The sequence below is a fragment of the Ambystoma mexicanum genome, chromosome 10 (assembly GCF_040938575.1).
Source record: "Ambystoma mexicanum isolate Mex_15411 chromosome 10, UKY_AmexF1_1, whole genome shotgun sequence".
Taxonomy (NCBI): domain Eukaryota; kingdom Metazoa; phylum Chordata; class Amphibia; order Caudata; family Ambystomatidae; genus Ambystoma; species Ambystoma mexicanum.
The window spans coordinates 591,794,849-591,818,528 of NC_090932.1; the positions used below are offsets into that span (position 1 = coordinate 591,794,849).

Genomic DNA, 23,680 nt, shown 5'->3' on the forward strand with positions numbered 1-23,680 from the left:
CGCCAGCTAACACACAGCCACCACGTTGGCGGATCCCACGCCTGCCTAGGCCAAGGGTACCTGGCCCTTGATGTGATGACACTGTCTCTGGCTGCAAGACTGTATCCCTGCCTTGATTTGCTGCCCCAGGACCAGGAGTCAATACTGTGGAGCTTGACCTTGCAACCGTAACCACCACAGACGGACGTCCCGACACTGACTGGCCCTGTGAAGGGTCTTCCCAACCCTCCAGACATTTGGGATGGAAGAGCACCCACAACTGATGCACTCACCTGCAACACCACAGAGGTATCCATATCTGATTCACCACCAGAACCTAAGGCTTCCTCTGAGTCTAGGCCAGGATGGCCTGTAGCACCAGTGGAACTTCATGGGCTACCACACCACGTCCTCCACTGGTGGTTGGTCGGGGCACACTATCCTGTTCCTCCTCCACCTCCTCCTCTGCATCCAGTGCCTCATCACCTGCACATGGACAGCAAGAAAATGAAGAGCCATGTAAATACCATAGACCACACACTTAGGCATCACAATGTCGTCATGTAACACATCAACCTGCCAGGTGAAAAACTCCTGCACCTACGCAGTGTCAATGCAAGTGAAGGCTAGCATGAAAGCAGCCATGGACCTGTGTGGAAGGATAAAATACAACCTGTAGTGCATGGTGCATAGCACCTGCTACACACACGAGCACCTGACTGGCATAGTTCATCCACCAACATCACAGATGCAAAAACACATATGCCACGTACCATAGCCATGTCTGATCTGTAATACTGCATCAGATGTGACTTGCTGACTACTGTCCCAGAGCCATGTACAATGGATGTGACATGACATGACATGTAAATCACAAACTCAATACACACAGGTGTCACACAGTGCAATGATTCAAGGGTGGTGGAATGGAGTGAAGCTAGAGACACCCATCCCATGAGGCCAGCTCACATTGACATCACGCAAATGAATAGGCATGGTGAAGGTGAGACCTGGGGTTGGAAGTGGGAGTGGGCAGTGCAGTACATGGGAATGACATACAAAATAAATACAACTACATAATCATAAATGAAAATGCGGTGTGCTGGTGCAAGTGTATGTGCAGACATCAGCTGTCAATAGCTGCTAGAGGGTTGTAGGGATACAGTTACCAGCCACCAAGTGTGGAGTATGGCAGGGAGGCAGTGCATGGGTATAACTGGTGGCTCATAGGCCCGTGTCAGAGATCATAGTGTGGGCAGGTGACTAGTGCATTCTCTCAGTCATCCAGGACTCCAGCAGGGGAGATGAGGTAGAGAAAGCTGAACACATGAGGAAGGATCATTAGAGCCCCCAGACCCAGAGAAGGTTCACCTCCAGTGCCATTGAGGCAGGGAGGCTGTAGCAGAGGGAGGCCCCAGCCGAAGATAGACATTAACCACCAACTAATTGCTCTGAGAAGTAACTGATCCTGAGGGAGTAGGAAAGGGGTGATCAAATACCATGAGAAGGAAGCAAATTGGGTTGAAGGAACTGCGGTACCAGGAGCCATAAGGCCCTGTGGACAATGTAGAGCGATTGACAATGAACAGTCGTAGCCACTGGGAGCCAGTGCCATCATCACAGTCCTAGGGAGACACAATACCTGGCACCAAGACAAAGGACACTCACCACTGTCCAGGTCAGGATGAGTTGCAGAGGAAAGAGAGTAGAAGTACAGAAACTGGGTATAGGCCATTGCAGTACCCCACCATAAGTATGACTAGTCCTCTGGAGACACTGAGCAACTGGGGGAATCAGAGGAAAGGAGGAATCCCCTTGAGGAGGTGCAGCTGGCAGGATGACCCGTCAGAGATGTGCGAAGAGAAGGCCAGTGTGGAGTGCAAGATTGTCACAGGCTATCCGCCATCACAGATTGGAGCAGGGAGGGGGCCAAGAGAGCCTGGACAGAGTGACATGGAAGGTGTGAGCAGGTGTGGTGATGTGGTTCATCACGGTGTGCAGCACATTGTGTGTATACAGTCTGCAGCTCAACAAGTTGTGTCAGTCCACCATGACATGGTTCCCCATTGCAGTAATGCAAATGCAGCCAAAACTGGCAGACAACCAACACACTTCATCCAAGCAACATACACATGACCTGGACACACACGTATCACCACTTACCAGACATTGCCTCATAGATTGGCAGGTCTCCCACGCCTTGGATCTGCGACACATCAATCATAGCAGCTATGATCTCCTCCTGTGGAGTGAGTTCATCATCCTCTTCTGGTAACCCACCTCCAGTCACCAGAGTAGAGGCGTAGTTGGCACCCATTTTACCTTTGGCTCGGTGCCGCAGCTCATACCAATGCTTCATTGTGTGCGCAGATGAGTGCCTCTCATGGCCCAAGGCGTTAATAAGGTCAGCGACACACTGCCAGTGGGCCATACAATGGGCAGGCGTATGTGTGCTCCCTGCCTGCACAAGCATGTCGCATTGGCGTACCCGCACGTAGTCCATGAGGACCTGGAGCTCCTCATCACTAAAGCTCCTCTTCCTCGACGTGCAGGTCTCCTGTGCTGTGCCTTGAGACTGAGCCTGGTTGCCTACTGCACGCTTTGCCTTCTTACAAGTCTTTGCACACCCTGAGTGGCTGGGACCACTTGGGTCATTAGGGGCTGGAGCACTGGTGGCCTGGGCTGTGGCATCACACTCTGATAGTGTGACGTAGGTGCCCTTGCAGGTGGCTGTACCTGAATGCCGGTGCCATGAAGCTGCACAGCATGTCCCCTCCCCTTCGATGCACAGATAGCATCTGCCCCTGCGTCTTCGTGGACCAGCTTGGGGAGCACCACAGGCATGGCTGAGTGACCTGGAGGCTGAGTGGTGGTTGCTACAGATGCCCCTGCAGCTACCTGACCCTGGCGGGTGCGCACAGCAGGTGACACTGCTGCATCTGGGCCCTAGGTGCCGGTGCAATGACGCTGCACAGCATGTCCCCTCCCCCTCGATGCACAGATAGCATCTGCCCCTGCGTCTCCGTGGACCGGGGCATGGAGCACCACAGGCATGGCTGAGTGACCTGGAGGCTGGGTGGTGGTTGCTACAGCTGCCCCTGCAGCTTCCTGACGCTGTTGGGTGGGGGGGCATGGCTCTCCCTGCATGGACCGGACACCTGCGCCACCTCGGGCGCCTCCGCCACCTCGAACACCTCCGCCACCTCTGGCGCCCCTGCCACCTCGCACACCTCCGATACCTCGGGTGCCTCAGCCACCCCAGCCACCTTTGCCTCCCTTCCCACTAGTTGCTCTCCCAGTCATGGCACAGATGGATTTGTGCAATGCGAGGTCCAGCTATCAATTATCCTGGGCAATTTGAGTGAGGGGCAGTGTACGTGATGTCAAACGTACCAGTGTGCCCCAGCAAGGCTCAATGTAACCCCTGGGGAAAAAATAAACAGTCCGCTTAACGCACAAGTACCCCAAATATGAAAAAAACATGTACACAACCTCTCTGCAGGCCACCTGTAAAGAAAAAACCTAACGCAGTACGCTGTGGCACCCAGCAACACAAAAAATACGTATGCGAAGGACAAGTAAGCTACAGTGATGTTAAATAAGAGGTTATGTGACACACAGGGGCACCCACAGATTGCAAAATGCATACGCAACTCACTGTCGGCCTCAAAAGTGCATGCGCGTGTGCTTGGAGGCAATCCCCCACCAAAACAAGAGGCTTGCACGCCGGGAAGAGATCGCGTGGAAACCAAGTCCACACGTCCTTCCGCTATACCTCGGGAAGCATATGATGCTCTCCTACGCACTACTTTATCCTGATCCTGAATGCCACGCCCAACGTTCAGTGCGTGTCACGTAAGTTACGCAATTAGGGCCTTCCTTCTGAACCACGCTTTACCTGCCTCCAACTGCACCAAGCTGCCTCCTACAAAGACATCTGCTGCTTCCTGCCCACTCTGTGTGCCTGCTGCCCACGTGCCCTGCATTTTTGTGCCTGCTCATCAGCCATTGCCAGTGATCCTGTCGTTGTGACCACCTCTGCTGATCCTGAAGACTCCCAACTGCCATACCACTGCTCCACAGCCCAGCCCCAGGACCACCTTGCCCACCCACACCTGCCTCTGGGGTTGCCATGTCTGACACAACACCATCTGAGGCAATTGGCAACCCCCCGGCAGAGAGGTAGAGGGCTGTCAGCTTCTCATCCAGGGAAGTTGGCATCCTGGTGGAGCAAGCCCTGGGGCATCATGATGCCCTCTTCCCCGGACCATCGTAAATCGGCAATGAAGGATGGAAGATCTGGGCAGACATCTGGGGTGCCACCCCGCGAATACCATCATGTCCACAAGTGCTGGGAAGACTTCAAGTCCAGGACCCACAAAGAGGCCCAGTACCTCCTGAATGCTGGTGATGATCGAGCAGGGCACCGGGGCCGGTTGACCACCGACGAGATGCAGGTCCTGGAGCGCTTCTACCCAGCGCTGTACACCCAGGTCTTGGAGTTGGTGCTCTGTCTCGAGTCGACTGGTAAGTATTCATGTGTTCCTGTCCACCACAGTGCATGTGCATGTTGACATGTGGCTGGAGTGTGCACCTTGGCCTTATGTCTGGCATGCCTCCTGTACAGATGTCTGTGTGCATGTCCCTGACAGTGCTGCATGTAACTCCATTCAAGTGTGTGCCACATCAATGGTGTCTGTGTTGCAATGCGTGATGTGCACCGGCATGTAATGACGCGCAAATGTTAGCATACCTGTGTCTGGACTGGGGCATGTGAGAGGTGTGACACATGGGTGCTTATGTCAATATCATGGACATTCATGGTGTACATGTGCATGTGTCTGAGTAGTGAGTGTGTGACTGGCCAACACTACAGGATGTATGTTACTTGAGTTCTTGATTTGTGATTGCCTCATGCTGCCAATTTGCCCTCGAGTGCACCGTGACGTGATAGCTCCATGGTCTGCTTCATGACTGTCAGGTGATGTGTGTGAATGGGACATGTATGACCCTTGATGCGTGTGAGCTGGAGGCACCGGAGGTGCTGCCAGTGCCTTGTTCAAGGATGTGAATGTCTGTTGTGAATGAGAGACATGATTCTGCATGTGTGTGATGGTTTTGTTCTAATTTGTGTTTTTATTTGGACATACATTAATGGACATGGACCACTTTTTGGAGTTTTTCATTTTTTCCATCCTGTTTATTTCCATTTTCACTTTCGTTTTTTTTATTTGATCCATGCAGGTTTTATTGCTTTTTTTAATTAATGTGACTTTCATGCATGTTTTTCAATATATTTGTATCCAATATCAAAGTGGTGTCTGGTCTCAATGGTTTAGTGCATGTTTCACTCTTCCTTAACTCTGTTGGGTGTCCTTGCTGTTGACCAATGTTGTACATGTGTGTGCACACATGCATGCATGTGTGATTTTAGGATTCCCATGCCATGGGGCATGTACTAGGGAGCATGACCAATGGATGGGTGTTGAGGTGCACCGCGGGTGTGCAGCGTGTGGTGGCATTTTGGTTGACATGTGCTGCATGATTGTATGTTGGTCCAATGTGTTTTGGGGTGGGGGGTGTCCCATGAGGCGGGGCCTGCCTGCAGGTTGCCATCACTGGTGGGTGGGCGGACATGAGGCGGGGCCTGCATGCAGGTTTCCGTCACAGGTGGGGTGGGGGGACATGAAGCGGGCCTGCCTGCAGGTTGCCATCATTGGTGTTGGTGGGGGGACATGAGGCGGGGCCTGCCTGCTGGTTGCCATCACTGGTAGTGGTGGGGGGACATGAGTCAGGGCCTGCCTGCGAGGTATGGTCACGGGTGATGGGGGGCCCATGTGGCGTGGGCTGCCTGCGGGGTATGGTCACGGGTGATGGGGGGCCCATGTAGTGTGGGCTGCCTGTGGGGTATGGTCAAGGGTGTTGGGAGGGCCTATGTGGTGTGGGCTACCTGCGGGGTATGGTCACAATAGATGGGGGCCCATGTGGTCTGGGCTGCCAGCAGGGTATGGTCATGGGTGATGGGAGACCCATGTGGTGTGGGCTGTCTGCGGTGTATGGTCGCAGGTGTTGGGGGGGTCCATGTGGTGTGGGCTGCCTGCAGGGTATGGTCACGTGTGTTAGGGGGCCCATGTGGTGTGGGCTGCCTGTGGGGTATGGTCACAGGTGATGGGGGGACCCATGTGGTGTGGGCTGCCTGCAGGGTATGGTCACGGGTGTTGGGGGGGCCCATGTGGTGTGGGCTGCCTGCGGGGTATGGTCATGGGTGTTGGGGGGCCCATGTGGTGTGGGTTGCCTGCGGGGTATGGTCACGGGTGATGGGGAGCCCATGTGTTGTGGGCTGCCTGCGGGCTATGGTCACGGGTGATGGGGGGGCCATGTGTTGTGGGATGCCTGCGTGGTGTGTTCACGGTTGATGGCTGTAAGCATGGGCCTTTCCACGCGATTTGGCTGGTGCGACTGTGGTACGCGACTACGCAGGGGTGCGGTAGGGGTACGCGCAGGCCTTTCCACGTGATTTGGCTGGTGTGACCATGGTACGCATTTACGCTGGGGTGCGGAAGGGGTGCGCGTGTGCCTTTCCACGCAATTTGGCTGGTGTGACCGGGGTACGCGATTATGCTGGGGTGCGGATGGGGTACGTGGAGGCCTTTCCACGCAATTTGGCTGGTGCGACCGGGGTATGTGTTTGCGCTGGGGTGCAGATGGGGTACGCACGCCCTTTCCACGTGATTTGGCTGGTGCGACCGGGGTATGCTTTTATGCTGGGGTGCGGCGGGGGTACGCGGGGGCCTTTACACGCAATTTGGCTGGTGCGACCGGGGTATGCTTTTAAGGTGGGGTGCGGAAGGCGTACACGCAGGCCTTTCCACGCGATTTGGCTTGTGCGACCGGGGTACGCATGTACGCTGTGGTGCGGTGGGGGTACGTGCGGGCCTTTACACGCGATTTGGCTGGTGCGACCGGAGTATGCGTTTACGCTGGGTTGCGGAGAGGGTACGCACGAGCCGTTCCATGCGATTTGGCTGGTGCGACCGGGATACGCGGGGTACGCGTTTACGCTGTGGTGCGGATGGGATACGTGCGGGCCTTTCCACACGATTTGGCTGGTGTAACCGGGGTACGCATTTACGCTAGGGTGCGCAATGGGTACGTGTGGGCCTTTCCACGCGATTTGGCTGGTGCGACCGCGGTACGCGTTTACACTGGGGTCGGATGGGGTACGCGCAGGCCGTGCCACGCGATTTGGCTGGTGCGACCGGGGTATGCGTTTACACTGGGGTGCGGATGGAGTATGCGTGGGCCTTTCCACACAATTTGGCTGGTGTGACCGGGGTACGCGTTTACGCTGGGGTGCAGATGGGGTACGCGCAAGCCTTTCCACGCGATTTGGCTGCTGCGACCGGGGTCTGCACAGATTTTTCACGCGATTACGATGGGGGGCTGTGTGCTGGCCCATGGATGGCGCGGGGCTTTGCGCCCTAATAGGCAGTTCACTGTTTTTTTTCCTGCGCACGAGGGCATGTTGGGGGCGTTACTGGCACTGCTTGATGTTCATTGCGCCCCCGCTACTGGTGCCTCGGGAAAGCCATGAATATGCGTGCCGCACAATTGCTGGCTTGCGCCACGGCTGGCGCAAGCGTGGCGCACGGCGCTTGCCCTACTTCTGCGCTGGATTCTATGAATCAGGCCCAATATCTTTTCTTTGTTGATCTAAATGTTGTTTGAGTACTTTTTTCAATTACAAAGGGATATTTCCCTATAAGAGTGCACTACTATTTACCTGATTATTTTCAGACGACACTTATTTAGTTATTCTGTTCTGACTTATCTCTCTTGGGGGTGAGAGTGAAGGAAATCTAAGAGAGAAAGGAGCTTACTGATGTACAGGAGCAGACACTGTGTACACAGGCTGCCATCTTCACATCATGTCAGGTGGTCACGTGGAGTGTGAGATTGAAGAACAGGCTTAGAGGCCTCACCCTTTGTCAGCCTACCTTCACTGAGCCTGCCCTCGTCCGAGTAATTTTGTGGGGCGGATGGGAGGTATAAGGCCAACCCTAGTGGTCCACATGGGGTCGTTGTTTGCAGGCTGAGGAAAGCAGGGCCGCAGAGCTCTGTATTCCCTTCACCAACTCTGGAGCACTCTGCAACACATGCTGAATACAGGATTGATTAGATGCCAAGATAGACTGGGTGTGGAATGAAGAGTTCCCAAGACCTGTGTCTGTAGCCCTAAGGTGCTCTTCTTCCTCGTATGTTGGGAGGGTGGCGGGGGAGCCTATGATTTGGTATGGGCTGGCTTCCTAGTGCCTAAATGCAGACTAAGAGTTCACAGCGCTTGGCACATTCACGTGTTCAGTTTAGGACCAATGACATTTGTAGGGCACGGGAAGCCAGACTCCTGAACTACATGCAAAGTGCCCCACGCTCTAAAGCTATCTCAGAGCTGCTTCTATGAAGTCCTTGTCAATAGTAAAGAATAAGCACTATTTACCATTTGCCCCAGTAAACATTAATTACTCTTTGAACTGGTTTTTGTTTCAACGATGTGCTATTTGCCAGGACACTAGGTACAGCTGGCTATCTTCCCTCTAAAACAGTTTCAAAACTTATCCCATGGTATCCTATGGTATCTTCGTAAATAGCAGTGAATATGCACTACGTATTCTCCGTCCTAGAACCTAGTAAGCATTCTGCACTATTTACCCTTCACCCTGGTCAACATAGCAAAACTTCCCTTTTTACTAGGACAATTGGTACTGCTGACTAGATCTTTTATACGGCCCCCTCAGAGCTTTGCTGTCGTTCTTGTAAATAGTGAAGAATATGGACTATTTACCCGTCCTACTAAGTAGTAGAGATTTTGCTCTATTCTGCACTAGTTTACCTTCATCTTTGCATATTTTAGCATACATTAATTACTTACCCGGAGAATTAGTATTGCTGACTAGCTCCCCACTAAGAACCTGCCATTGTTATTTCCGTGGTTTTCTTGTAAATAGAGCACTTGGGCCATTCACTGTTCGTCCTAGTGATACAGAGGTTCTGCACTATTTACACATTGTCCTGGTCGAGAGTATAGATTCTACACTATTTAGCCTTTGTCATGTGAAACAGTAGAAATTCGCCACTATTTACACTTAGTGCTTATATATTGAAGTAATTCTACAAATAAAAATTCTGCACCATTTACCCTTTGTACTGAGCAATAGCAGAAATTCTGCACGATTTACTCTCTGTCTTTGTAAACAGCAGCAATTCTGCACTATTTCCCCTTTGTCCGTGTAAACAGCATGGTTTCTGCACGATTTACCCTGGATCCTTGTAAATAATAGAGATTCTGTGCTATTCCTCCTCTGTCCTTGTAAATCAGAGAGATTCTGCACTATGGATCCCTTGACCTTGCAAATAGACGCTATCTGTTTTGCAATAAAGCACAGCATGCTCTAGTTATAACAAAAATAAGGTTCTGTAATATGACCCTATATATTCAGATAGTTTGGGAGACATACAGAGTGTTTATTAAAGTCCACAGCATTGCAAGTAGTAGTATATGAAGTAATAAACAACAAAAGGAACATCCTGCCAGGTCCAACACAATAGAAAGAGATAGGAGCCTTAAAACTCAGTAACACATGCAAACCACCAAGACTCATCCTTTGGATAGTTTAGTACACGAGTCTCTTCAATGCACACAGAAATGCTTATCATAGTATAAAGACTAGGCTATTAGTTAGTACACTCGCTGAGAACTCCACCACCAAACCCTCTGCCCTTTATAATATAGCAATAATATTACAAATAATATTAGTTTGAAAGATTGGAACGGACCATGTTAGGGAGAAAGTGCTGATAGTTACGTACTGTCAATGATGTCACCCAAACCTTGGGCCCCGAGCAAATCTCTCAGACGAGACACTTCATCCTTCAGCTCCCGGATAAGGCGATTGTTCGGGTCTTCGTTGATTACAGCATTGCACCTGATCTGCTTGGCACGATCAGCATAACTATGAAAAATAGTAACTAGGATAAGCAAATAAGCTCAACTTTTAAAACAGAGTTAAAAAACAGACAGACACATAAAAACAGGCAGACACATAACAGGTGCCAACACCAAACAAAGAAGGTGAACTCAGAAATGGAACGGATTACGATGCAAGAGGTGAATTCTGGATAGAGTAGGACTGCTGCAGGTACTCAGGCAGTAAATACTCGAACACTGCCATGTAATAAGAATAGCAACTTTATTAATGGAACTATCCTTTAGGTAGTTTGAAGATAACTTAAAATGATATATAATAGGATCAGTATCCCTGCATAGTTGAGCACTTAAATTATTCATCAAACACCAACACTACAGATTGTGGAGAAGATAAAATTCTCTGCAACATCATATCTACTCTAGGCCCTGTTTTGCAATTTTTTCACTTTTTCCTCTGACATTCAAGTCACTTTTTGCCTCTATAGGATTTCGACTACAGATCTCATGATCTTTTGCTGTTAACTATGCTGGCTGCGGCTGAAGGGAGTTGAAGTCCAAAGCATGTGGAGGGCCACCTAATGAGTATGCACATGCTACTTTTTAAGTAGAAGAGCTAAGGTTTTATTAATGGATCTTGTCTAATTTGTTATAAAAGGCCAAAAAAATGACATCATGTATCCTCCTGTATATATATAGTCAAAAGGACAGGAACAACTCCCTGTATCGCCTTCACACTCGCACTGGTCCCTCCTTACATGTCCACTTTCGCGGGAGTGTATTCCAGCCAGCTTTGTTGAAAAAACAGTGACAGCGACCTCAATCAAACAGGTATGTAAATAGACGCTTTATTAGATAAATTATTCTAAAATCCCAAAAAATACAGAACAATTTTAGAAAATCACCAGTGTAAATGACAGACAAAAATGAGGAATCAACCAATGCGTTTTGCCGTCAAGGCTTTGTCAGAGTTGACTGTGTAAGTGTGCACCATGCTTATGTACTGTCTCTGTAGTATGTGCGGAGACAAGTCCCTCTTCAGTTTTTCTTGTGTTGTATTCTCTGCGTCTTGCATAGTTTGAGTGCTAGACTGGGTGCCATCTTGGTCTGGTAATTGACCTCTGAGGGGGCAATGCTCATACCGATATCAGTGTATGCAGGGTATTCTGTATGTCGCAAGTGTGGCAGATTTAGTGTTTGTTGTAATATATCGGTACACTGCCTGGATGTTCATCCACTATTGTGATATGGGTTGTACCTCGGATGGCGATGGATAGGTACAGTGTCATCGAGAGTGCCCCTACAGTATGGTGTGGCCGCGTCATTCATTTGTTCGTGGGGCGGCCTGATTGCTGCCATTTTTGGGTTTAAAGTGCAATCGTGCTGTTTTTTTTTTCTGTTTACTAAAAGGCCAGTGTGCCTTGGCAGTATTGTTAATATCTCTGTGCCTGACGCTGTAGTCCTGCATCTTTAGGGTGATGTTGACTGTCGCTTGCTAGCATCATTATCACCTACTGGTGGGATGATACTGTATAGATGTGTTTATTCTAGCAGCCATATGAGTTGTAAAGTGCTGTCATGTTTGTAAAATGCATCGAGTGTCACCATGCTATAGCAGCACACAGTGATATTGTAAGGCTGTCTGTAGAGATATCGCAAGACTGGGAGGTCTCGCGAGATCTCGCAATAAAGCAGAAATGCGACTCCCACACTTCCCGCGCGGCAGACACATTCATATTCTTTGCACATCAGTTAAAGGGCCTGTTGCCCACCTTGCATTACTTCAGTTGAGCTGTAGTTCATAGGTTGGAGTTTCATGACAAATAAAGCAACATCATCTGAAGCCTCACAGCCTCCGGTGCATTATTCCAGTGATTATACTACATAATTGGTGACAAGGATCACCACCAAATCTGTGCGGTGCTATGCAAGGGGCAACACCACCACCACCTTTCCTCCAGACTCCAGGTAGGCCAGCCATTCCGTGGCCACAATGGCAACCCTTATTCACCACGTATGTGGAAGCCTTGGGTGGTGCAGGCTACTCGGCGGCGAGACGCAGGGCGATGCTACTAAATGCCCTGGGTGTTGAGGGACAGAGGGTGTTCGAAAGTCTCACCCCAAAGCCAGTAGCGGGTGACAATGACGACGTATTTAAGGAAGCCGTGAGAAGAATTTTCAAGCAATTCGCCAGCAAGGAGAATACAGTCCTACACAGGATACGGTTTTACAGCCGCAAACAAGAGGCGTTAGAACCTGTAGACGATTAAGTGACCAAGCTGTGCGAGTTGATGGCGCTATGCAGCTTTGGAAACAATGCTGAGAGTTTGATCTGTGACATGCTGGTGGTTCATACCAACAGCAGGAAGGTGCAAGACAAGTTCATACTGGAGAAAGAACTGCAACTAGAGAAAGCGGTTGAAATAGCGAGAGCTGTGGAGGAGACAGCAAGCAGAAGGAAAGCATATGCAAGCGGGCATGGCCAAGCCGAAGTACAAGCGGTAGCTTTCCGCACAAAGAAAGACAGGCCGGTCCCTGACTCGAGGGAAGGGAAATGCGGTGAGGAAAGAACCGTTGAATGCCACAGGTGCACCAGCTTGAAACATTCAGCGTATGACAAAGAGTGCCCGGCAAGAGACAAAGAATGCTCTGTGTGCAAAAAGATTGGACACTTCTCCCTAGTGTGCCGATGGATAAACAAAAAAATCACCAGCGTCAACGTCAAACACAATACGAAGAGGGAATCGTCCTCGGATGAAGAAGGGAGACCTACCGTCATAATGGTAAACAGCCCACAAGCTGGAAGAGAGAAGCCCCATTGTGCCATCAAAATCAATGGATTGGAAACAAGAGTTATGGCCGACCCCGGCTCTGACCTAACCATAATAACGCTGCGTATGTACAAGGAGTTAATGGGTGCAGAGACAGTCAAGTGCTCAGTACGCGGCACAGGCCTACAGTCTTCGGTGGTGTTTCAGTAGACCTGCTTGGCTACATCAAAGGCAAAGTGGAGTCCAAAGGGAGAGAGACCACCACCAAAGTCTACTTTAGTCAAGAAGGCCCGGCAGGGCTAGGTTGGGATGACCAAGCAAAACTAAAAATTAAGCTGGACCCCAGCACAGAGGATCAGGTACTGTCAGTCGGTTAAAGAAGAGCGCTGATAGCGAAAGAAGATTACCCAAAGCTATTTTCGGAAGAGCCAGGACACATCAAGGGCTTCGTCCACAAAATACTACTTAAGGCCAACGCAGTCCCGGCACAGGGGTAAGGCCGGTACCGGCAACCGCAAGAGACACTCAGAAGCCAATTGAACAACATGAAGAAAGACGGCACTATCGAGGAAATTGAAGCATCTGAGTGGCTGAGCTCAGTCATGCTCATAAAGAAACAGAACTCACAGGAGCTGAGGGTATGCACCGATCTCCTCAGTCTAAATCTGGAAGTAATCACAGACAGTTACCCTTTGCCGAGTATCAATGAATTAATCCTCATGATGAAGGAGACCAGAGTGTTCTCAAAGTTAGACATGAAATGCGTACCATCAAATACAGCTACATAAGAAATCCAAGCCACTAACTGCCTTCATCACTCAGTTTGGTACCTATCAATTCACAAAGATGCCATTTGGCCTATCATCTGCAGCCTTTGCGTTTCAACGCATGATGGACGTCCTACTACGGAATGTCAAGAACGTGTCCTATTTCCAGGATGACATCATAGTATATGCTGCAAATGAACAGACACATGACACCACATTGAAAACAGTCCTCACTAAGCTTCAAGAAGCAGGAGTAAGATTAAGGTATGAAAAATGTGTGTTCAAGAAGTCGAGTATTTGGGGTACAAGATATCAGAGCAAGGAATAAGTCCCGAGCAAAACTTACTACAAGCAATAATCAAGGCTCCCGAACCCACCAACAAAGATGAGGTGAGGTCATTCCTCGGGTTGGCGGAGTATTATGCCAAATCTATCCCCAAATTCCACCCACAGGCATGAGGAAAACCATCCTGTGCAGGGCTCATGCAGGCCATTTGGGGAATACCATGACACGTCGCAGAGTGAGGGAAGCCTACTGGTGGCCGTCTATGGATCAAGAGATCTGCACCATGATAGAGAGATGCTATGAGTGTCTCAACAGTGACAAGCGCCTAAAAATCAGACAAGCGCCCATGATTCCTACAGAAACCCCAGAAGCGGTGTGGTTGTTAAGATGGATTTCTGAACTCTGTCCTGGAGGGGTAGAGGTTCAGAAGGCCAGCCTAGTTTCTTGGAACAGGGTAACCTCTGGACAAGCCAGACCAATCAGGGTAGCGATGGCGGCGGTCAAGATTAGGTCTCAATAGGGGTGAGGGTGACTGAAAGCCCGCAATGAGCAGACAAAGCAAGGACGCTTACAAATTACTCCAGACAGATGTTATATTAAAAATATAGACACATTTATTACAAGGCCTTTGTAACCTTGACCATAGTAAAGAATCACAGTAAAACTCCCATAAACCAACACATCACAAGCAATACAATATATATACAAGACCAAGGGGTCTAAGGAATTAGAAGCACGAAATATGCAGACCACCTAGATGGGGAGGAAAACAGGCAGTGCAAGTAATCATTAGACCCAGTTCGCCATCAGAGGCCACCTAACTAGAAGGAGGTCCGAGCCCTATGAAGAGTGGAGCCTTGTGCTCAAAAGTACCTGCACACGCGGGTGCCAACGGGCAAAGGGGAGTCTCTTCAGGGAACTCAGGCAGTTCAGAGAGGTGAACAAAACGATGATGAACAGATCCCCGCTACTCAAGCGCGGCCTCCACTTGTGGGCAGAAGCAGGGCGCGAGTGCGGAAAAGAGTTGCTGTTTATGACAGCGATGGAAAGCCACAGGCTCCTGCGGGAGGGCGACCGGTTAGGGTATTGACTACTCACCGGTCCCCGATGCAGCCAGACCCAGGCTTCTCCGGTACGTTTCGGTACTGGCAGGTTCAGATGCGATCAGCAGGATGTCTCGACGCCGTGTAGATTCCGCGACAGCAGGAGTCATCAAGGGTGTCCCAAATGCAGCGAACACGCACAAATTGTTACCACAGCAGGGCAACTCGGCAACCGCGTGTATTCCGGTCCTAAAGCACACGTCTCACTTCAGACCTGGGAACGCCAAGTGTACGAATCGTGTGAGAGTGCCGAGGACACAGGATTAGCAGTAAGCCAGATGGCGGTGAAAGAGCAAGGTTCCTGTGTAGGCTGGTCAGTTCACTGGATGGCCCAGGGACGCTTCCGAAGGCTTACGTACAAGATTTGGTGAAGATGCCGAGAATAGTTGTCCCCACTATTCTAAAGGGTCAAAGCGCCTTTGCAGACCTTCTCGTTCGATCAGAGGCCAGGACGACAGCAGTGCAGGGTGCCAAACCTTCAGCGGGTCACCAGCGATTCCTCGACTCAGCTTCTTAGTTCCAGGATAATTGGCTCCTCATCCTTTGCTTGTGAGAACTCAGGAGATCGACATGGTAGTGGGGTTTTCATCCTCCTCTTATCCAGAGTTCCCTTCACGCCAAAACGGAGAGGGCCCAATGGGAGATCCGCTCACAAACACTCACACCATACGTGGACCTATCACAGACCATGGTGGTCCCAGGCATTCAGGACACTCTGTGTTAGGCAGAAACCTGTGCAGTTCCCTTGGGGACCACTGAAAAAGACTACAGGTGTTTGGCAGTAAACCCACTTGGTAGCCGTCTGTAGCACACAGATTCACTTGGTAGCTGTGGCTGAGCAGTCAGACTTCCCTCAAGAAGAGTTAGGCAGTATGTAGAGTATCACAATAGGTACAGAGACACAGTAGCACAAGCAAACACTGACTAAAGCTTTGGTGTAAAAGTATATTAGTATTTATTTAAAGACACACTCGAAAATTACACTAGCAAAAAGAGGTAAGTAAATTCAGCACACAGTCACTATCATATATATACAACCCTATTCACTTATTAGACAAGTCTTAGTGAGAAACACCATTTATTTTCAGACAGAGGTGAGCGCTTAACATAAGATGGCACTCTAATAAGTTATAAGAAAAGGGAGGGAAAAAGGCAGAGTTAAGGAAGCACACAAGTTTCAATACTTTTAAAAGAACCACAGTAAGGCAGGATAGGCAGAGTTCTACTGGAGAGCAAGGAGGTCAATTGCAAGGCCCACTCTTGGAGAGAGCAAGCAGAAGGGATCCAGGTTCACACAGTGGGGTTATGCCCAAAGAGTCTTGTAGGTAGTTCACACAAAAAGGATGAAATTAAAGTCAGGCAATGTTAGCTAGGTTGTCCCAGGCTAGCCCAGGTTAGAAAGTCGAGGCTTTACTGTCACCCCGAACGATCTGTCGCAAGGGAAGCCAGGCGAGACACAGTACCTTAAGTATGAAGGAAGCTCCAGCGGGGCAGTTGTTCCTGGCAGCAGGTGCAAGTCAGTGTTTCGTCCAGAGGAAGAGGAGGTCTCACCGTGGAGGAAAGATGAAGGTCGTTGCACTGCCAGGGAAGAAACCAGCCGCAGAGTTCTTCGGTTAAAAGGTACTACCCTTCTCTTTGCGGTAGTCGTAAACCGTGGTATTCCGGTTGCTGGGGTGCTTGGCACGGGCAAGGCGGCCACGAGATGCTCCACGAATGTGAAAAGAAGGCAAAACTGGTTATCCCCACCAGTCAAAGGAAGAAGATTCTCCAGACTGGAGATCTCCTCTGTCGTTGGGAAAAGTGGTGAGACGGTTCAGCAGGGCTCCACCGGTGGTGTCGTCATTGCAGGTCGGCTCAGCTTCTCCCTCCTCGGATTCTTAGGTCCTGTGGAAACTTCTGGAGTTCCAGTCCACAAAGCCCTGCTTTTATGCAGCACACCCCCATTCACTCAGCCTAGCTGTCAATCAAACATGCTAAGTGGTGAGCCGGCCGGCTCACCACTTGGGCCAATCACACAAGAGTGCGACTTGAGTTACCAAGGTAACTCAGTCCAGGGTGCCTAAACCCCCTCCCACACCCCCTGTGGTACCCAGACAGAGTGGCACCACTTTTGGACGCTTCTGTGGAGAAGCCCGCCAAAACGTGGAACAAAGGGCTCGACTTGGGTTGGAGTCACAGAAGAGAACACAAACGCCATTTTAGAATCGAGTTCTGGCAAAAAAAAACAACCGGTGAATTAATATTAAATAAATAAACCGGCAGTATAGAGATATATTCGCGGTCGAATATAAAAAGTAGTATCCACTGCCACCAGCCAAACTCGATCAGGGGGGACAGAGACGTGCCCCCTCGAACAACAGACCCCGGGGCAATCGAATTGCCCCGACCAGTATGTCCATAATATGATGGTTTGTACTGGTTTCTGTTCATAATTTGGGACTAGTAAAGCCAATGGTGACTTTACATGCCCTGGGAGACAGTAGTCAGTCCCAGGGTATGGAGTCTATGTTGGGGGGTCGCTACGACACCCCTGGGTTACGGCACGGAGGGTGATGTGTAACCCACATCAAAAACACATGAGACCCTATGGAGTAAAAGACCCCATAGCCCATAAAACACATTGAAAGATAAAGGAACACCTCAAATCATGTCTAAGAGTGCAACTAAAAGAGTCTCACTCTTATCAGGAGAAAAAATAAACCCAAGAAATCCAGCAAAGCTGCTGGGGGACTCACTAGGTTTGGGAAATTAGCCTTTACAGAGAATTCTCCCTAACACTCGCCCCCTCCAGACTAAGGGACAGGAGGATTTAATCCACTCCTCGATGAACCTCATACCTCTAGTCAATGACATACATCTTAGAGAGTCCATCAGCATTTTGATGGTGACACCCTGACCTGTGCTCAATGGTGAAATCAAACCCTTGTAGGCCGATTGACCATCTCAATAGTTTTGGATTTTCTCCCTTCATTTGCATTAACCATATCAAGGGTTGGTGGTCAGTCTGAATAACAAAAGTAGAACCATACAAGTATGGCCTAAACTTCTTCAGTGCCCACACAATAGCAAAGCATTCTCTTTCGATTGTTGCCCACCTTGTCTCAGGATCCTTCTGTTTTCTACTGATGAAGCAAATGGGGTGGTCCCTACCCTTCTCATCCAGGTGTCTAAGGACTGCACCTATACCTACATTTGAAGCATCTGTCTGCACAATGAAAGTTTGGTGACAGTCAGGAGCTCTCAATACTGGTGCTTGGCAAAGAGCTTTCTTCAGGTTTTCAAAGGCCCGATTGCACTCCTCATTCCATTTGACCTTCTTAGGGAATTTTGGAGAGGAGATCACATTCAGTGGAGAAGTTATGGTCCCATAGTTCTCAATGAAATTCCTGTAATACCCAGTGAGGCCTAGGAAGGCTCTCACCTGGGTTTGAGTGGTAGGTGTTGTCCAATTTTGCACAGCTTCAATCTTACTGAGCAAAGGCCTTATTTCTCCACCTTCTACCTCATGCCCAAGGTAGACCACCTTACTCTGACCAATTTGGCATTTACATGCCTTTATGGTCAGATTGGCCTGTCCAAAAGCCTGCAAGACATACCCTAAGTGGTTGACATGTTCTTCCCAGGATTGGCTGAATACTGCAATGTCATCCAAGTATGCCATGCAGAAGTCCTCCATCCCATTCAGAACCTGATTCACCATTCTTTGGAATGTAGCAGGTGCATTCTTCAATCCAAAAGGCATAACCTTAAATTGGTATAAGCGACCTGGGGTAGAAAATGCAGTCTTTTCCTTGGCATGGTCTGTCAGGGCTATTTGCCAATAGCCTGACGCAAGGTCAAATGTGCTGAGGAACTTGGCGGAACCAAGTCTATCCACCAACTCATCTGTCCTTGGCAAAGGGTGGGCATCCATCTTGGTGACTGCATTAAGAGCTCTATAGTCCACGCAGAATCTCAATTCTTCGGATCCTGCCTTTGGTACTAACACAACTGGGCTAGACCATGGGCTAGTAGAGGGCTCTATTACCCCGAGATCAAGCATCTTCTTGACCTCTCCTTTGATGTGGGTCCTTACATTTTCTGACATTCTATATCCTCTGCTTTTGACTGGCAGACAGTCACCAGTGAGTATATCATGCTGTCCCCAAGGGGTCAAGCCTGGTGAAAGTGAGAACAGAGAGGCAAACTGATTTAACATGGCTTTGCACTCTTCTTGTTGCTCAGGTGTCAGATTTGAAGAGAGATTTACTCCTTCAATCTTTTCGTCCAAAGATAAGCCTCTGAGGAGATCAGGTAGAGCTTCACTCTCTTCTTCCTCTTCTGTTGAAGCTAGAAGCAAGGCTCCTACTTCAGGTCTGGAGACATACGCCTTTAGTCGGTTGGTGTGGAAGACTCTGGGAGCCTCCTTGGGATTGCCCAAGTCCACCAGATAGTTCACCTCTCCAAGTTTACCCACAACCTTGAAGGGTCCCATCCATTTATCTTGAAAGGCTCTCTGCCTTGTTGGGATCATAACTAGAACTAGCTGGTCTTGAGTGAACTCAACCATGTTAGCCTTCTGGTCATGCCAATGCTTGACCAGGGCTTGTCCAGCTTTCAGGTTATCACTAGCTTCTGCCATCATTTGTGACATTCTCCTGCGGAGACCTATCACATAGTCAGTCACTCTTAGTCACTCTGACTGGCATGGGGGAAGGAGAACTCTCCAACCCCTCCTTGATCAGGGCCAATGGACCTCTGACCGGATGGCCATAGAGAAGTTCAAAGGGAGAATAACCTACTCCCTCCTGAGGGACTTCTCTATATGCAAAGAGAAGGCATGGCAATAGAAGGTCCCACTTTCTTTTAAGGGGATCCTGTAAAGCACCTATCATGCTCTTTATGGTTCTGTTGAACCTTTCTACCAACCGATTTGTCTGAGGGTGGTAGGTGGTAGAGAACTTGTAAGTAACTCCACAGGTTTTCCACATGGCTTTCATGTAGCGGGACATAAAATTTGACCCCCTGTCAGAGATTACTTCCTTAGGAAACCCAACCCTGGTACAATAAATACCAAGGAGGGCCTTAGCCACAGCCTGAGCTGTAACAGTCCTCATAGGAATTGCCTCAGGGTACCTAGTAGCATGGTCTACTACAACAAGGATAAACCTGTTGCCTGAGGAGATTGGGGGATCAAGGGGACCAACAATGTCAATCCCTACCCTCTCAAATGGGACTCCCACAACTGGGAGAGGCACTAAAGGTGCCACATTTTGGACCCAACCTTACCAGAAGTCTGGCAGGTATGGCAGCTCTTGTAAAACCTATCTACCTCATCCCCCATTTTTGGCCAATAAAAGTAGAGTGAGAGCCTTTCCTTGGTCTTCTTGAAACTCAAGTGACCAGCCAAAGGAATCTCATGGGCTAGTTGCAAGAACTGTTGTCTGTTTTCTTGAGGTACTACAAGCCGCTTGTAGTCTCCAGGTGCAGACTCAGTTGGTTCACTGTAGAAGAGGCCATCTTCCCAGTGCAACCTATACTTCCCAGGCTCTTGCCCATCAGCCTGAGAAGCTGCCTGTTGGTGAAGACCTTCCAGAGTTGGACATTCTCTCTGTCCCTTACTGAAGTCCACCCTGTTGGGTCCACCTTCTGCCAGTAAAGACTGCAGCTCAGAATGGTCAACAGGATCCAGATCTCCAATGAGTTCTTGGCCTTCCACTAGCTCTTCTTCAGAGTCTAGTTCCACCATACAGGGTTGTACCTCCCTCTCAGCCTCAGCTGGAGGTGGAGTTACAGGTGTAACTTTGGACAACCTAGGGGAAGTCCTTGTTGGAAGCACTGGAGTGCTTGCTGTTGGCTGTTTCTTGGAAATCTTGGGTTTCCCCTTTTCTTCCGTTTGTTCAGTGATAGCAAGTTGTAATTCCAGTGGAGTAGGAGTGATATCTTCCTTCATCATCTCCTTGGGAGTACCTCTCATGGTTCTCTCCCTTGCATGTCTGGTGAGCTCCTGTAACCTTTTACTAGGAGGTATGGGGGTATGTGACACTACTCCAAGTGTTTTCAGGTCATTACCCAACAGAACCCTTCCTGGTACCTCACTTTGTATGCTGACAGGTATCTTCACAGCCCTGTCATTACACTGGTAATTGGTGAAGCATTTGCACAGGCCTTCCAGCTAACTTGGTGAAGCGTTTGGTTGCCTTAGCAACATCCTCAGCCTGGAAAAAAGATTTATCCACCACAGTTATGCTGGCCCCAGTTCCCTAATGGCAGGAGTCTCTTGACCATTCACCTGGACACTGCCCTTATAATACTCTTTAGTATTATCTGGGATAGAGTTATAGACATCTTAATTCTGTTGTTCCCACAGACCCAAAGACACTAAAGACACACTGGCTGAGACTCCAATGGGTTCATCAGCCAGCAATAGAAAGGTTCCACTTGCCATTTGTACTTCCTCCTCTGGAGTGAAGGCTAAGGAGACAAGCTGGACCCCTGAATGTTTACAGTTACATCTGGGATCTCCTTTCACATGGTCAGGCGAGCCACAAACAAAACATTTACCAAATGCTTACTGGAATGGTGGCTTGTTCTGAACTCCTTCTGGTTTACCACCAGAGGGTACACTACTCTGATTTGGTTTCCCTTGTGGTTTACCCTTATTGTTCTGTTTGGGGCCCTCTTTGGGATTGGAATTATTATAATTCTCTTTGAAGTCTTTTTTTGGCTGTTTCCCCTCATCCTTTTTCTGAGTTACCCCAGAGTCCTTGTGAGTAGCCCTGTTGGCAACCCACAAGTCAGCAGCCTTAGCTAGTTTCCTGGAATCTAATTCCTTTGAATCAGCCAAGTGCTGTCTGAGCTCAGGAGAGCAGGCATCATAAATTGACTCCAACATCACAAGATTCTTCATTCCCTCATAAGTGTTCACCTTGTAACCCTTAATCCAACCCTCTAAGTTCTTCAAACGTTCACTCACCCAGGTAGCCCAAGGGGTACCATCATGCTTTTTGAGGGTCCTAAACCTCTTAAGGTACTTGGAAGGGGTCTTCCCAAATCTAGCTATCAAAGCTAGTTTCACACATTCATAATCCTTCTTATCCTCCTCCCCCAACTCCATTATCACATCAGTTGCAACAGGGGGGAGCCTAGAGAACAACCAGGAAAGTAACTCATTTCCTGTAATGTTCTGGAGCCCATGATTATAGTCAAACAAACTCAACCATTCCAACACATCCAACATAGGTTCATGCATACCCACCAACTCCTTAGGCATCTGGGATCTTTTGGGACTCGAACTCCTAGAGGATTCGGAGAGAGAAGCACTTTCCACGGACATTTTTTTCATTTCTAGCTCATGGTTGAGCTCCATTTCTCTGAGCCTTAGTTCTTGGTGCCATTGTTCTGTTTGAGCATTAATTCTTTTGAATTCTAATTCAAGCTTCATTTTTTATAGTTCCATATATTGAGTATTAAGTGTGGAACCTGGTAAGGGTCCAGTAGGTACAGCTGGCAGGGCAGGTAGAGGCCCAGGGGAGACAACTCTAACATCTTCCCCCTCTTCTTCTGCTTCTGACTCAAGGTTATCAATACTAACATTCATATCAATATCAGTGCTGTTATCTACAGTTGCTGGAGTGGTAGGTTCCTCTCTGAACCACCATCCAGACTTTGGTTTGCTAACAACCTTTCTATTAGCTCCATTTTCTTGCCTTTATTCAGGAGATTCTTATGCTTACAGAGAACTCTTAAACAATCAGCAGTTTTTGTAGCAAGGGACTCTTGACTATAAAGTTCCATAGTTGACATGTTTTAGAAAATACTTCTTTTAGTGCTAAGCTTTGTGGTTAGTTGCACTAAGGTATCTATAAGCACACTAAAATGTATACTCAATACAAATCCCACCGCTGTACACCAGTGTTAGGCAGAAACCTGTGTGGTTCCCTTGGGGACCACTGCAAAAGATTTAAGACTACAGGTGTTTGGCAGTAAATCCACTTGGTAGCCGTCTGTACCACACAGATTCACTTGGTAGCTGTGGCTGAGCAGTCAGACTTCCCTCAAGAAGAGTTAGGCAGTATGTAGAGTATACACAATAGGTACAGAGACACAGTAGCACAAGCAAACACTGACCAGAGCTTTGGTGTAAAAGTATATAATTATTTATTTAAAGACACACTCAAAAATGACACTAGCAAAAAGAGGTAAGTAAATTCAGCACACAGTCACTATCATATATATACAACCCTATTCACTTATTAGACAAGTCTTAGTGAGAAACACCACTTATTTTCAGACAGAGGTGAGCGCTTAACATAAGATGGCACTCTAATAAATTATAAGAAAAGGGAGGGAAAAAGGCAGAATTAAGGAAGCACACAAGTTTCAATACTTTTAAAAGAACCACAGTAAGGCAGGATAGGCAGAGTTCTACTGAAGAGCAAGGAAGTCAATTGCAAGGCCCACTCTTGGAGAGAGCAAGCAGAAGGGGTCCAGGTTCACAAAGTGGAGTTATGCCCAAAGAGTCTTGTAGGTAGTTCGCACAAAAAAGATGAAATTAAAGTCAGGCAACGTTAGCTAGGTTGTCCCAGGCTAGCCCAGGTTAGAAAGTCGAGGTTTTACTGTCACCCCGAACGATCTGTCGCAAGGGAAGCCAGGCGGGACACAGTACCTTAAGTGTGAAGGAAGCTCCAGCAGGGGCAGTTGTTCCTGGCAGCAGGTGCAGGTCGGTGTTTCGTCCAGAGGAAGAGGAGGTCTCGCCGTGGAGGAAAGATGAAGGTCGTTGCACTGCCAGGGAAGAAACCAGCCGCTGAGTT

General features: G+C 48.9%; 1 protein-coding gene across 7 annotated transcripts in view; it reads right to left on the reverse strand.

Moving 5' to 3' along the window:
* Positions 1–23,680, reverse strand: part of KIF1A (kinesin family member 1A) — a 4,129,412-nt gene that overhangs the window by 2,972,344 nt on the left and 1,133,388 nt on the right. For all 7 annotated transcript variants that reach the window (XM_069618139.1, XM_069618143.1, XM_069618141.1 and 4 more), the window contains exon 13: positions 9,847–9,989. In XM_069618139.1, coding sequence (XP_069474240.1) covers positions 9,847–9,989 — 143 coding nt within the window. The remainder of the gene's footprint in view (positions 1–9,846; positions 9,990–23,680) is intronic.